This window comes from Stomoxys calcitrans, chromosome 5 (assembly GCF_963082655.1).
Source record: "Stomoxys calcitrans chromosome 5, idStoCalc2.1, whole genome shotgun sequence".
Lineage (NCBI taxonomy): Eukaryota > Metazoa > Arthropoda > Insecta > Diptera > Muscidae > Stomoxys > Stomoxys calcitrans.
In genome coordinates, this window is record NC_081556.1 from 139,708,700 (window position 1) to 139,725,714 (window position 17,015).

The window sequence follows — 17,015 nt, forward strand, 5'->3', positions numbered from 1 at the left end:
CTTAAATAAAAGGTTTTTGCGAGTAGAATACGAATCTGATATCCAAATATGGGACCAAGTGTTTGGGGGGCAGCCTCTCCCCAAAAACCTGCTCCAAAGGAGGACAAATTTACGACCATAGCAATATGGGGCTCAAATGAAAGGTCTTTGGGAGTAAATCACGAATTTGATATCAATATTCGGGAAAAGTGTCTATGGGGCCATCCCACCCCCACAACACCACTCAAATAGTAAGTATTTTCTGACTATTGCAATATGAGTCTCAAATAAGAGGGTTTTTAAAGTGGAACACGAATTCGATATATATTTTCAAGGCCAACTCACTGAGTGGTCGCCCATCCCCCAAAACACCTCCCAAGCCGGTCATGTTTGCCGACTATGGAAATATGGGGCTCAAATTAAAGGTGTTTGGAGTAGACCACGTATCTGATATCAACATTAGGAGCCAACTGTCTAGCGGACGTCCCACCACCATAACAATCCCCAAATAGGACGTATTTGCTCACCAAGGCAATTTGGGTCTTAAAGAGAGTGGAACTAAATATTCATAGTTTTTAGGGCCAATACCCCAAACTGGACATATTTGCTGACTTTTGCAATAAGGAGTTTAAATCACATTAGAAAACGAATTTGATATACAATTTTGAGGGCAATGGCAATATGCGGTTCAAATAAATGATATATATTGGGTTGCCCAAAAAGTAATTGCGGATAGATATATAGATATATGATATAGATATAGATAAATATATATGCAATAGATATATGAGAATATAGCACGTTGCTGATATATTTTCCGGGCTTAGTGTTTGGGGGACCACCCCAATCCCCAAAACACCTCTAACTCGGGCATATTTACCGATCATGTCAATGTGGAGCTTAAATGAAAGGTATTGGGGGGTAGAGCAGGAATTGATACCCATTTTCGGGACCAATTTTCTGGGGGTCAACCCCTTTCCCAAAATACCCCACAAACAGCAATTTTTTACTAACCATCGCAATATGGTGCTCAAATAAAGGTATTTGGGAGTAGAATACGAATTTGATAGGAATTGATACCCATTTTCGGGACCAATTTTCTGGGGGCTACCCCTCTCCCAAAATACCCCACAAACAGCAATTTTGTAGTGACCATCGCAATATGGGACTCAAATAAAAGTATTTGGGAGTAGAATACGAATTTGATAGGATGGGGGTCTACCACTTTCCCAAAATACCCCACAAACAGCTATTTTTAATGGCCATCGCAATATGGGGCTCAAATAAAGGTAATCGGGAATAGAATACGAATTTGATATCCAAATGTAGGACCATATATTTAGGGCATCACCCCTTTCCCAAAACACCCCCAAAGGAAAAAAATTTTCGACCATGTCAATACGTGGTTTTGAGATTAAAAAAACAAATTAGATAACCTATTTTGGGGCCATGTGTTTGGGGGACGCCTGATCCTGTAAATGCAATATGAAATTTAAATAAATGGCATTTGAGAGAAGAGCACGATGCTGATATTTTTTCAGGGCCAAGTATCTGGGGGATCACCTCTCCCCGAAAACACCATTAAATCTGACATCATAGAATATCAGGATGAAATGAAATATTTTAAGAATGGAGTACACCTTACATCCAAACTTAAATTCGTAGGCCAATAAAGATCATATGGGATTCAGATAAAGGCACTTATATTGTTAAACTGTTAGTCAAGCGATATACTATTTTCGTAGCATGGTATTTCACTAAAAGATCTTTAATTTCCGAAAATAAATATTCCAAGGAAACTTTTGTTCCATATAAAGTAAAAGAAGGCGCAGCGGAACGTGCCCGGGTCAGCTAGTCACTTGTAAAGTTATTACACTATAAATTTAATATTATTTTAACATTTCCTCTTTTACACTACCATCTATTGGGTTGCCCAAAAAGTAATTGCGGATTTTTCATATAGTCGGCGTTGTCAAATTTTTTCACTGCTTGTGACTCTGTGATTGCATTCTTTCTTCTGTCAGTTATCAGCTGTTACTTTTAGCTTGCTTTAGAAAAAAGTGCAAAAAATGTATATTTGATTAAAGTTCATTCTAAGTTTTATTAAAAACGCATTTACTTTTTTTTAAAAAATCCGCAATTACTTTTTGGGCAACCCAATATTTTCGTAGCATGGTATTTTTCTAAAAGATCTTTAATTTCCGAAAATAAATATTCCAAGGAAACTTTTGTTCCATATAAAGTAAAAGAAGGCGCAGCGGAACGTGCCCGGGTCAGCTAGTCACTTATAAAGTTATTAGACTATAAATTTAATATTATTTTAACATTTCCTCTTTTACACTACCATCTATTTTGCATCAGTTTTGTTGATTTAATCAAGCCTCTTATACAGTTTCGCTACAACAACATTTGTATTCAGCATACCAATTTGCCTGTTAACTAAAAATGGACCACAAAACATTTTGTTGATTTAATATATTTGTGTTAAAACACATTAATTGGTTAATAGTTGTTGGTGTTTTTCTTGTTTTACCTTTTGTATAAATAATTAATTGAAATTTAATTATAATTTAATCAAAAAATTCTTTTAACAAAAATTTCACTACATGAAAAACAAAAATATTCCAGTGAGTTGACAAGTTGAAAAAAAAAAATCTAAAAAAAAAACCCAGAACCCATTAAAGTGTAAACATATTTATTTAAGAGCTTTTTTCCATAATTTTTTACATTTTTACACCATTTGCTTCAGTGACATATGTGTATAAATGAAAGCATTATAATTCATTTGAATTCTGCTCTCTATTTGTCCAAGTAGATTTCTCTACATGGCAGGGTTAATATGAATTAATTGAGAGCTCGATTTTATTGAAATATGTACGAATTTCATTTTAATGGTCATTACGAGGAAAGGAGAAAATAACAACAACAACAAAATGGTAACCATTGAAAAAAAACCCATATTGTGTTTATTGAATTAAATAAGACCGCATTCAGTAATGGTTTCCGTGGTATTGATCAGGAATTTCATTGGCTTGTAGTGGGCCATGGTGGTGATGTGTTGTTGTGATGAGAGAATAAACAACTTTTTTCCCATACAACGTATCTAGGTGTGTTTGTAGTTTTTAATGTTGGCCTGGGCATATGTATTTAAGCATATTAATTTAATTTTAAATAATAAAGTCCTTTATTGGCCTAAGGGTTATAATTACATGGCCATTTTGCCAGCCATGATTAAAAAGGAGTCATGTTAATGATTTTCAACTTTGTAATTGGCTTTTTCGATAACAGGGTTAATTCCAGTTGACATTAGGCATTAGGTTAATGACGATTTCGTTTGAATTATTGTATTTCCTCTTCCAAAGCATTCCGTTTATAACACCTTAAAATATTGATCTGGGACTACATATATTGGGTTGCCCAAAAAGTAATTGCGGATTTTTTTAAAAGAAAGTAAATGCATTTTTAATAAAACTTAGTATGAACTTTAATCAAATATACTTTTTTTAAACTTCTTTTTTCTAAAGCAAGCTAAAAGTAACAGCTGATAACTGACAGAAGAAAGAATGCAATACCAGAGTCACAAGCTTTGGAAAAATTTTTGAAAAAATCCGCAATTACTTTTTGGGCAACCCAATAGATATTAGTCTTGGCTTACAATGATGTACTCTTAATGCGTCAGCATGTCGAGATACCTGTTGGATGGAGGGACACATACGTCATTCTCATTCCAAAAGTAAGAAAACTTTACCACATGAAGGCCAAAGATTTTCGTCTTATTAGTGAGTCATTCCTTATGCTGAAGAATCTAGAGAGGTTGATAAAGACATATATTGGGTTGCCCAAAAAGTAATTGCGGATTTTTTAAAAGATAGTAAATGCATTTTTAATTTAGCTTAGAATGAACTTTAATCAAATATACTTTTTTTACACTTTTTTTCTAAAGCAAGCTAAAAGTAACAGCTGATAAACGACAGAAGAAAGAATGCAATTACAGAGTCACAAGCTGTGAAAAAATTTGTCAACGCCGACTATATGAAAAATCCGCAATTACTTTTTGGGCAACCCAATATGAGGGCAAAGGTCCCTGGAGATATTCTGTCTCTTCATTAGTATGATCAAGTAAGGGCAAGTCTACTGAAACAGCCCTTCACGGCCTAGTCGCCTACCTAAAGGGTCCTCTCGCTGTCAAAGGATGGTTGCCCAAAAAGTAATTGCGGATTTTTCATATAGTCGGCGTTGACAAATTTTTTCACAGCTTGTGACTCTGCAATTGCATTCTTTCTTCTGTCAGTTATCAGCTGTTACTTTTAGCTTGCTTTAGAAAAAAAAGTGTAAAAAAGTATATTTGATTAAAGTTCATTCTAAGCTTTATTAAAAATGCATTTACTTTCTTTTAAAAAATCCGCAATTACTTTTTGGGCAACCCAATACAATGGTACCATTTCTTGACATTGAAGGTGCTTTCGATAATGTAAAACCGACGTCAATCATCAAGGAGTTGGAGTTTCTAGGTATCAACACTATCGCAAGAAAGTTTATTAACAATTTACGTACTGAGAGGTGATTTTTAAAGAGCCACTAGCTGACCCGGGCTCGCTCCGCTGCGCCTTCTTTTATTTTATATGGAACAAAAGTTTCTTTGGAATATTTATTTTCGACAATTAAAGATCTTTTAGTGAAATACCATGCTAACTTGACTAACTATTTAACGATATAAGTGCCTTTATCTGAATCCTCAATGATCTTTATTGGTCTACCAATTTAAGTTTGAATGTAAGGTGTACTCCATTCCTAGAATACTTCATTTCAGCCCGATATTCTCATGATGTCTGATTTAGTGGTGTTTTCGGGGGTGAGGTGGTACCCCAGATAATTGGCCCTGAAAAAATATCAGCATTGTGCTCTTCTCTCAAATACCATTTATTTAAATTCCATACTGCCATTGGCTTAAGAGGAGTTTAAAGGGTGAGGCGTCCCCCAAACACATGGCCCCAAAATAGGTTATCAAATTCGTTTTCTAATCTCAAATACCTTTCATTTGAGCCACATATTGACATGGTCGAAAATTTTTTTTCCCTTTGGAGGTGTTTTGGGAAAGGGGTAATCCACTAAATACATGGTCCTACATTTGGATATCAAATACGTATTCTACTCCGAAATACCTTTATTTGAGCCCCATATTGCGATAGTCAGTAAAAAATTGCTGTTTGTGGAATATTTTGGGAAAGGGGTAGACCCCCAGAAAATTGGTCCCGAAAGTGGATATCAATTCTTGCTCTACCCCCAATTCCTTTCATTTAAGCTCCACATTGACATGGTTGGTAAATATGCCCGATTTAGGGGTGTTTTGGGGATTGGGGTGGTCCCCCAAACACTAAGCCCGAAAAATATATAAACAACGTGCTCTATTCTCATATATCTATATATCATTTATTTGAACCCCTTATTTTGGGAAAGGGGTTGACCCCCGAAAAGTGGTCCCGAAAATGGGTATCAATTCCTGATCTCCCCCTCAAGACCTTTCATTTAAGCTCCACCTTGACATGGTCGGCAAATATGCCCGATTTAGAGATGTTTTGGGGATTGGGGTGGTCCCCCAAACACTAAGCCCGGAAAATGTATCAGCAACGTGCTCTATTCTCATATATCAATATATTATTTAGTTGAACCCCATATTGCCATTGCCCTCAAAATTTGATATCAAATTCGTTTTCTAATCTCATTTAAACTCCTTATTGCAAAAGTCAGCAAATATGTCCAGTTTTGGGTATTGTTCCTAAAAACTATGAATATTTAGTTCCCCTCTCTTTAAGACCCAAATTGTCTTGGTGAGCAAATACATCCTATTTGGATGTTGTTATGGTGGTGGGACGTTCGCTAGACAGTTGGCCCCTAAAGTTGATGTCAGATTCGTGGTTTACTCCCAAATACCTTTAACTAGAGCCCCATATTTCCATAGTCGGCAAACATGACCGGCTTGGGGGGTGTTTTGGGGGATGGGCGGCCACTCAGTGAGTTGGTCTTGAAAATATTTATCGGATTTGTGTTCCACTTTAAAAATCCTCTTATATGAGCCTCATTTTGCAAAATTCAGTAAATACTTACTATTTGGGTGGTGTTGTGGGGATGGGGTGGCCCCATAGCCACTTTTCCCAAATATTGATATCAAATTCTCCCAAAGACCTTTCATTTGAGCCCCATATTGCTATGGTCGTAAATTTGTCCCCTTTGGGGGAGGTTTTAGGGGAGAGGCGGTCCCCCAAACACTTGGTCTCATATTTGGATATCAGATTCGAATTCAACACTGAAAACACTTTAATTTGAGCCCCATATTCCCATGGTCAGTAAATAAGTCCTGTTTGGGGGTGTTTTGGGGAAGGGGTGGACCCCCAGAAACGTGGCCCCACATTTGGATATCAGATTCGTATTCTACTCGCAAATACCTTTCATTTGAGTTCCATATTGCCATGGTCGGTAAATATGTCCGATTTAGGGGTGTTTTGGGGCTTGGGGCGGTCCCCGTAGCACTTGGTCCGACAATTGGATATCAGATACGTTTTCTTATCCTAAATACCTTTCATTTGAGTCCCATATTGCCGTGATTGGTGTAAATATATGTTTGGTAGGTTTGAGGGTGGGGCAGCCCCCCTAGGTACCCCATCCGATATTTGGATACCAAATTTTTATTTTTAGGGTACTATCTGAGTGCGTACAAAATTTCGCTTAAATCGCACCACCTATCTCCGAGATCTGGCGTTTCTGAAAATTAGTGTAAGGGGGAGGGTCCGCCCCCCTTCAGATATCAAACAAGTAAAAGCGTGCTAAGTTCGACCGGGCCGAATCTTATATACCCTCCACCATGGATCGCATTTGTCGAGTTCTTTTCCCGGCATCTCTTCTTAGGCAAAAAAAGGATATAAGAAAAGATTTGCTCTGCTATGAGAGTGATATCAAGATAGGGTCCGGTTTGGACCACAATTAAGTTATATGTTGGAGACCTGCGTAAAATGTCAGCCAATTCGAATAAAAATTGCGCCCTTTGGGGGCTCAAGAAGTAAAATAGAGAGATCGATTTATATGGGAGCTGTATCGGGCTATAGACCGAGTCAGACCATAATAAACACGTATGTTGATGGTCATGAGGGGATCCGTCGTACAAAATTTCAGGCAAATTGGATAATAATTGCAACCTCTAGAGGCTCAAGAAGTCAAGATCCCAGATCGGTTTATATGGCAGCTATATCAGGTTATGAACCGATTTAAACCTTATTTGATACAGTTGTTGAAAGAAAAAATAAAATAAGCCATGCAAAATTTCAGCCAAATCAGATAGGAATTGCGCCATCTAGAAGCTCAAGAAGTCAAGTCCCCAGATCTGTTTATAAATGACAGCTATATTAGTTTATGAACCGATTTGAACCATACTTGGCACAGTTGTTGGATATCATAACAAAACACGTCGTGCAAAAATTCATTCGAATGGGATAAGAATTGCGCACTCTAGAGGCTCAAGAAGTCAAGACCCAAGATCGGTTTATATGGCAGCTATATCTGGTTATAAACCGATTTGAACCATACTTGGCACAATTATTGGATATCATAACAAAACACGTCGTGCAAAATTTCATCCCAATCGGATAAGAATAGCGCACTCTAGAGGCTCAAGAAGTCAAGACCCCAGATCGGTTTATATGGCAGCTATATCAAAACATGGACCGATATGGCCCATTTACAATACCAACCGACTTACACTAATAAGAAGTATTTGTGCAAAATTTCAAGCGGCTAGCTTTACTCCTTCGGAAGTTAGCGTGCTTTCGACGGACGGACGGACAGACGGACGGACGGACAGACGGACGGACGGACAAACGGACAGACGGACGGACGGACAGATGGACGGATATGGCTACATCGACATAAAATGTCATGACGATCAAGAATATATAGACTTTATGGGGTCTCAGACGAATATTTCGAGTAGTTACAAACAGAGGTGGAGGGTATAAAAATATTGAAATTTGATTTTTTTTTTTCAAAATTTCAACTTTTTTAATTTTACCAAAAAAATATATAAAAATATCACTTTAAGATTAAATTTCACATTTTGAATGCCTTTTAAATAAGAATAAACATTTCAATTTTCTCCATAGATTCAGTAATTATCCCCGGCAATCTTTTCAAGTTTGAATTTCATTTAATGTTTTAATCAATTTACCTGTGGCGCAACAACTGCAGCATGCAACAGACAGGCAACAATGACAATGATGAAACTTTTCATTTTGAAATTTTATAGATTCAATTTGCTTCACGGTTCGATAAATTTCGTTACACAGCACTTGAAATGAATTGAAAATAAGCGGCAAGGTGCAAAATATTAAAATTTAAGCGCTCTCGTATTAAAGACAACGACGCGACGGAGAGTGGCTGATGGGACTGGAAGAACGAAATGGACTTTGCTAAAGCTTTCTACCAATATTTAATTAATTAATCACATCTACTGCCAGGGTAAGAACGATCGAACGAAAGATTTTTTATTGGCGTTTTTCTACGTATGCCAAACACGTTTGATTTGCTATTAAAGTGGGCTGGTTTCTAGTGAATACTGGCTTTTTAGTTGGAGAGTAATTAATTTTTGTTTTCTTGCGGTAGAAAATTTGTTTTTTTTTTGCAAATTCCTTTTTTTGTTAAAATTGAGAATTTTAAAGTGCAACTTTTTTCTATAGTTTTTTTGCCATGCCGTTTCTTAATGCCTTTGTTTAAACAGGTTTATTGCACCACTTTGGTTTGTAATTTTTATTTTGATCTGTTTTTCTTGTAAGGCGATTTTGCTTCTGGTTAACCCGTTTCGCTCACTTCAGCCGTATTTGCTGGAGGTTCAGTGTAAACTGTTCGACTTCAGAACTTTGTTTGAGTCAATATGGAATTGTTGTTGTTGTTGTTTTCTTGAGTTTAATGACAGTGTCTAAATTTAAAGCGGCATCTCTCGTTTTAGACTGACCATTAATGAGCCTGTTTGGGATTTGTGTATGCACAGAAGCTTCCACTGATTGTGGTTGATATTCATTTTTGTCATTCAAAGCTCTTAGCGTGTAGAGCAGGAGAATGGCCAGCAGTACCCAATCGGTTCCTTGTTTTGATTTTAAAGTTGAGCTTTGAGTCAGAGAGAGAGAGAGAGAGAGGAAATTGGACATGCTTGAAGTGTTACACAGTGCTTTAAATTGATGCTAAAATTTTTTTGAATAGTTCTTAAATTGGATTGTTTCGATGCCTATAGACTTTTGCATGGTATCTCAATAACTAAATTTTCAAGGAAAACATTATTGTGTTTCGAGGAGATACAGTTGACCTTTTTATACCCACCACCATAGAAATTGGGTATACTAATCTAGTCATTCCGTTTGTAACTCCTCGAAATATTGATCTGCTACCCCAAAAAGTATGAGTCCGTCCGTCTGTCGATATCATCATAGCGGTCGAACGCATAAAGCTACCCGCTTGAAATTTTGTACAGCTACTTAATATCGATGTAGGTCAATTGGAATTGCAAATGAGTCATATCGGTTCAGATTTGGATATAGCTCCCATATAAACCGATCTTCCGATTCGACTTCTTGAGACGCTGGAAGCCACAATTTTCATTCGATTTGGCTAAAATTTTGCACTTCCGATAACTGTGTAAAATACGGTTCAAATCGGTTTATACCCTGATATAGCTCCCATATAAACCGATTTCCCGATTTAATTTCTTGAGCCCCTAGAAGCCGCAATTGTTGCCTGATTTGGCAGATATTTTGCAAGTAGTGTTCTGTTATGATTTTCAACAAATGCGTCAAGTATGATCCGAATCGGTCTATAATCTGATATAGCTCCCATATAAACCGGTCTCCCGATTTGCTAAAATTTTCCATGTAGCGTCCCGTTATGACTTTCGACAGCTGTGCCGAGTACGGTCCGATGGCTATTGGTCATGCGGAAAAACAAATTTTTTGGCTGTCTTATTTAAAATATAATAAGACAAAAAACATCCAAAAACTTTGTTTTTTCCCCATGACCTATAGCCGATACTAAACACCAAGCACCTTGTGAGCCCCTACAAGAAGCAAAATCAAGAGATAAATTTATATGGGAGCTGTATCAAGCTATTGATCGATTCCGACCACATTAGACACGTATGTTGAAAGTCATGAGAGAAGCCGTTGTAAAAAATGTCTGCCAAATCGGGTAAGCATTCCGCCCCTAGAGACTCAAGAAGTCAAAATCCCAGATCGGTTTATATGGCAGCCATATCCGGTTCTATACAGATTACCCCATACTTAGTACAGTTATTGAAGGTCATAACAAAACACCTCATACAAAATCGGATGAGAATTGCGCCCTCTAGAGGCTCAAGAAGTCAAGACCCAAGATCGGTTTATATAGCAGCTATATCAAAACATGAACCGATTTAAACCATACTTAGCATAGTTGTTGAAAGTGCTACCAGAACACTACCAGCAAAATTTCAGCTAAATCAGACTAGAATTGCGCCCTCTAGAGGCTCAAGAAGTCAAGACCCAAGATCGGTTTATATGGCAGCTATATCAAAACATGAACCGATTAAAACCATACTTAGCAAAGTTGTTGAAAGTGCTACCAGGACACTACGTGCAAAATTTCAGTTAAATCGGATAAGAATTGCGCCCTCTAGAGGCTCAAGAAGTCAAGACCCAAGATCGGTTTATATAGCAGCTATATCAAAACATCAACCGATTTAAACCATACTTAGCATAGTTGTTGAAAGTGCTACGAGAACACTACGTGCAAAATTTCAGTTAAATCGGAAAAGAATTGCGCCCTCTAGAGGCTAAAGAAGTCAAGACCCAAGATCGGTTTATATAGCAGCTATATCAAAACATCGACCGATTTAAACCATACTTAGCGCAGTTCTTGGAAGTGCTACCAAAACACCACGTGCAAAATTTCAGTTAAATCAGAAAAGAATTGCGCCCTCTAGAGGCTAAAGAAGTCAAGACCCAAGATCGGTTTATATAGCAGCTATATCAAAACATCGACCGATTTAAACCATACTTAGCGCAGTTCTTGGAAGTGCTACCAAAACACCACGTGCAAAATTTCAGTTAAATCGGATAAGAATTGCGCCCTCTAGAGGCTCAAAAAGTCAAGACCCAAGATCGGTTTATATAGCAGCTATATCAAAACATCGACCGATTTCAACCATACTTAGCATAGTTGTTGAAAGTGCTACCAGGACACTACGTGCACAATTTCAGTTAAATCGGATAAGAATTGCGCCCTCTAGAGGCTCAAGAAGTCAAGGCCCAAGATTGGTTTATATGGCAGCTATATCAAAACATGGACCGATTTCATCCACACTAAAACGTGGATCGATGTGGCCCGTTTGTATTTGTGCAAAATTTCAAGCAGCTAGCTTTACTCCTTCGAAAGTCAGCGTGCTTTGGACAGACAGACGGACGGACGGACATGGCTAGTTCGACATAAAACCAGTAAGGAAAGGCAAAAGTCGGGCGGTGCCGACTTTATAATACCCTACACCTACGCTTTAAATACAAAAGTGGGACTATATCTAATTCTGAACCAATTTCGATGGACCTCGGCGCATGTGTACATATATGTTATTCAAATGACTCTATCAAATTTCGATTAAAGCAAATATGTTCAAAATGTAATAACTACGGTTGACAAATGACGGGAGATGGGGCCTATATCTAAATCTGAACCGATTTCGATCAAACTTTATGGATATTGTGGAATTCGTCGAGGAGAGCGTTGTACATAATTTTGGGAATATTGGTCAAGCAATGCGCTTGCAGTGTGTCTAGGAGTGAAAATCGGGCGATATATATATGTGTGAGCTATACCTAAATTTGAACAGATTACTATAAAATTTACCAGTAATATAGAGAGTCATAAGAAAATCCTTTCTACCAAATTTCAAGAGAATCGGTCGACAAATGACCATTTTATTGCTGTATTGCTGCAAATCGGACGAACATATATATGGGAGCTATATCCAAATCTGAACCGATTTTTATAATATTCACTTTTAATATCAAGAGACATAAGAAAATCCTTCCTGCCAAATTTCAAGAGAATCGGTCGACAAATGACCATTTTATTGCTGTATTACTGCAAATCGGACGAATATATATATGGGAGCTATATCCAAATCTGAAACGATTTCTATGAAATTTACCAGTTATATTGGGAGTCATAAGAAAATCCTTCCTGCTAAATTTCGAGAGAATCGGTTAACAAATGATCATTTTATTGCTGCATTACAGCAAATCGGACGAACATATATATGGGAGCTATATCCAAATCTGAACCGATTTCTATAAAATTCACCAGCAAAATTGAGGGTCATAAGAAAATCCTTCCTGCCAAATTTCAAGAGAATCGGTCGACAAATGACCATTTTATTGCTGTATTGCTGCAAATCGGACGAACATATATATGGGAGCTATATCCAAATCTGAACAGATTTCTATAAAATTCACCAGTAATATCGAGAGTCCTAAGAAAATCCTTCCTGCAAAATTTCGAGAGAATCGGTCGACAAATGACCATTTTATTGCTGTATTACTGCAAATCGGACGAATATATATATGGGAGCTATATCCAAATCTGAACAGATTTCTATAAAATTCACCAGTAATATCGAGAGTCCTAAGAAAATCCTTCCTGCAAAATTTCGAGAGAATCGGTCGACAAATGACCATTTTATTGCTGTATTACTGCAAATCGGACAAACATATATATGGGAGCTATATCCAAATCTGAACCGATTTTTATAATATTCACTTTTAATATCGAGAGACATAAGAAAATCCTTCCTGCCAAATTTCAAGAGAATCGGTCGACAAATGACCATTTTATTGCTGTATTACTGCAAATCGGACGAATATATATATGGGAGCTATATCCAAATCTGAACAGATTTCTATAAAATTCACCAGTAATATCGAGAGTCCTAAGAAAATCCTTCCTGCAAAATTTCGAGAGAATCGGTCGACAAATGACCATTTTATTGCTGTATTGCTGCAAATCGGACGAATATATATATGGGAGCTATATCCAAATCTGAACAGATTTCTATAAAATTCACCAGTAATATCGAGAGTCCTAAGAAAATCCTTCCTGCAAAATTTCGAGAGAATCGGTCGACAAATGACCATTTCATTGCTGTATTACTGCAAATCGGACGAACATATATAAGGGAGCTATATCCAAATCTGAACCGATTTTTATAATATTCACTTTTAATATCGAGAGACATAAGAAAATCCTTCCTGCCAAATTTCAAGAGAATCGGTCGACAAATGACCATTTTATTGCTGTATTACTGCAAATCGGACGAATATATATATGGGAGCTATATCCAAATCTGAACCGATTTCTATGGAATTCAACAGTTATATTGGGAGTCATAAGAAAATCCTTCCTGCAAAATTTCGAGAGAATCGATTGACAAATGACCATTTTATTGCTGTATTACTGCAAATCGGACGAACATATATATGGGAGCTTTATCCAAACTTGAACCGATTTCTATGAAATTCACCAGTTATATTGGGAGTCATAAGAAAATCCTTTCTACCAAATTTCAAGAGAATCGGTCGACAAATGACCATTTTATTGCTGTATTACTGCAAATCGGACAAACATATATATGGGAGCTATATCCAAATCTGAACCGATTTTTATAATATTCACTTTTAATATCGAGAGACATAAGAAAATCCTTTCTACCAGATTTCAAGAGAATCGGTTGACAAGTGACCATTTTATTGCTGTATTACTGCAAATCGGACGAACATATATATGGGAGCTATATCCAAATCTGAACCGATTTCTATGAAATTCACCAGTTATATTAGGAATCATAAGAAAATCTTTCCTGCCAAATTTCGAGAGAATCGGTCGACAAATGATCAATTTATTGCTGTATTACTGCAAATCGGACGAACATATATATGGAAGCTATATCCAAATCTAAACCGATTTCTATAAAATTCACCAGCAAAATTGAGGGTCATAAGGAAATCCTTTCTGCCAAATTTCGACAGAATCGGTTAACAAATGACTATTTTATTGCATTATTACTGCAAATCGGACGAATATATATATGGGAGCTATATCCAAATATGAACCGATCTTTTAAAATTTCAATAGGCTTCGTCTTTAGGTCAAAAAACATGTCCATACCAAATTTGAAGACGATCGGATGAAAATTGCGACCTATAATTTGTACACATATTAACATGGACAGACGGACAGACAGACGGACGGACAGACAAACAGACGAACATAGCTAAATCGAATTAGAAAGTGATTCTGAGTCGATCGATATACTTATCATTGGGTCTATCGCTATTCCTTTTGGGTGTTACAAACTAATTCACTAACTTATAATACCCTGTACCACAGTAGTGGTGTAGGGTATAATGACATGACGATCAAGAATATATATACTTTGTGGGGTCTCAGACTCATATTTCGAGGTGTTACAAACAGAATGTCGAAATTAGTATACCCCATCCTATGGTGTAGGGTATAAGAGTTATGGATGTATACATTTGTTTGTATGTTTAAGTTATATTGTTAGGTCAGGTATTGTACGCATCGTACATATCTGTGGGAATTGAAGCATAGATGACAAACATTTGTACATACCTCTATTGTCTGTACATTGATAATATGTTACTTAATTATTGTTTGCCTGTGAGACATGCCATCAAAAGAGAGACTACTTAATTTCTTGTCAAATTTGTTGAAGTAGTTATAAATGCTAACTTAAAGTTTTTTGGGCCTAAGGGCAACAAAGTTAATTGACACTTGAAATACAGAGCAAAAACTAAAGCACTAAAAATTTTTATCATTCGAATTCGTATTTCAACATTCATTAAATTTCCGGATTAAGTACCTTGGCCCCATCAAACGCAGATTTATTACCACAACTTAGTCTAATTCTAGACCGATACGTTCCTACACCCTGAACCGATTTTTATAATATTCACTTTTAATATCGAGAGACATAAGAAAATCCTTCCTGCCAAATTTCAAGAGAATCGGTCGACAAATGACCATTTTATTGCTGTATTACTGCAAATCGGACGAATATATATATGGGAGCTATATCCAAATCTGAACAGATTTCTATAAAATTCACCAGTAATATCGAGAGTCCTAAGAAAATCCTTCCTGCAAAATTTCGAGAGAATCGGTCGACAAATGACCATTTTATTGCTGTATTGCTGCAAATCGGACGAATATATATATGGGAGCTATATCCAAATCTGAACAGATTTCTATAAAATTCACCAGTAATATCGAGAGTCCTAAGAAAATCCTTCCTGCAAAATTTCGAGAGAATCGGTCGACAAATGACCATTTCATTGCTGTATTACTGCAAATCGGACGAACATATATAAGGGAGCTATATCCAAATCTGAACCGATTTTTATAATATTCACTTTTAATATCGAGAGACATAAGAAAATCCTTCCTGCCAAATTTCAAGAGAATCGGTCGACAAATGACCATTTTATTGCTGTATTACTGCAAATCGGACGAATATATATATGGGAGCTATATCCAAATCTGAACCGATTTCTATGGAATTCAACAGTTATATTGGGAGTCATAAGAAAATCCTTCCTGCAAAATTTCGAGAGAATCGATTGACAAATGACCATTTTATTGCTGTATTACTGCAAATCGGACGAACATATATATGGGAGCTTTATCCAAACTTGAACCGATTTCTATGAAATTCACCAGTTATATTGGGAGTCATAAGAAAATCCTTTCTACCAAATTTCAAGAGAATCGGTCGACAAATGACCATTTTATTGCTGTATTACTGCAAATCGGACAAACATATATATGGGAGCTATATCCAAATCTGAACCGATTTTTATAATATTCACTTTTAATATCGAGAGACATAAGAAAATCCTTTCTACCAAATTTCAAGAGAATCGGTTGACAAGTGACCATTTTATTGCTGTATTACTGCAAATCGGACGAACATATATATGGGAGCTATATCCAAATCTGAACCGATTTCTATGAAATTCACCAGTTATATTAGGAATCATAAGAAAATCTTTCCTGCCAAATTTCGAGAGAATCGGTCGACAAATGATCAATTTATTGCTGTATTACTGCAAATCGGACGAACATATATATGGAAGCTATATCCAAATCTAAACCGATTTCTATAAAATTCACCAGCAAAATTGAGGGTCATAAGGAAATCCTTTCTGCCAAATTTCGACAGAATCGGTTAACAAATGACTATTTTATTGCATTATTACTGCAAATCGGACGAATATATATATGGGAGCTATATCCAAATATGAACCGATCTTTTAAAATTTCAATAGGCTTCGTCTTTAGGTCAAAAAACATGTCCATACCAAATTTGAAGACGATCGGATGAAAATTGCGACCTATAATTTGTACACATATTAACATGGACAGACGGACAGACAGACGGACGGACAGACAAACAGACGAACATAGCTAAATCGAATTAGAAAGTGATTCTGAGTCGATCGATATACTTATCATTGGGTCTATCGCTATTCCTTTTGGGTGTTACAAACTAATTCACTAACTTATAATACCCTGTACCACAGTAGTGGTGTAGGGTATAATGACATGACGATCAAGAATATATATACTTTGTGGGGTCTCAGACTCATATTTCGAGGTGTTACAAACAGAATGTCGAAATTAGTATACCCCATCCTATGGTGTAGGGTATAAGAGTTATGGATGTATACATTTGTTTGTATGTTTAAGTTATATTGTTAGGTCAGGTATTGTACGCATCGTACATATCTGTGGGAATTGAAGCATAGATGACAAACATTTGTACATACCTCTATTGTCTGTACATTGATAATATGTTACTTAATTATTGTTTGCCTGTGAGACATGCCATCAAAAGAGAGACTACTTAATTTCTTGTCAAATTTGTTGAAGTAGTTATAAATGCTAACTTAAAG

At 36.5% G+C, this 17,015-nt stretch overlaps 1 protein-coding gene across 2 annotated transcripts in view; it reads right to left on the minus strand.

The window, feature by feature from the left end:
• The window catches only part of LOC106080750 (uncharacterized), a 98,549-nt gene extending 89,553 nt beyond the window's left edge, over positions 1 to 8,996 (minus strand). Inside the window, exon 1 of one of the 2 annotated variants that reach the window (XM_013242274.2) lies at positions 8,195 to 8,996. In XM_013242274.2, the coding sequence (XP_013097728.2) occupies positions 8,195 to 8,257 (63 nt within the window). In that variant the 5' untranslated portion in view covers positions 8,258 to 8,996. The remainder of the gene's footprint in view (positions 1 to 8,194) is intronic. The other variant, XM_059370117.1, reaches the window with a different exon arrangement.
• Between the last annotated feature and the right edge of the window lie 8,019 nt (positions 8,997 to 17,015).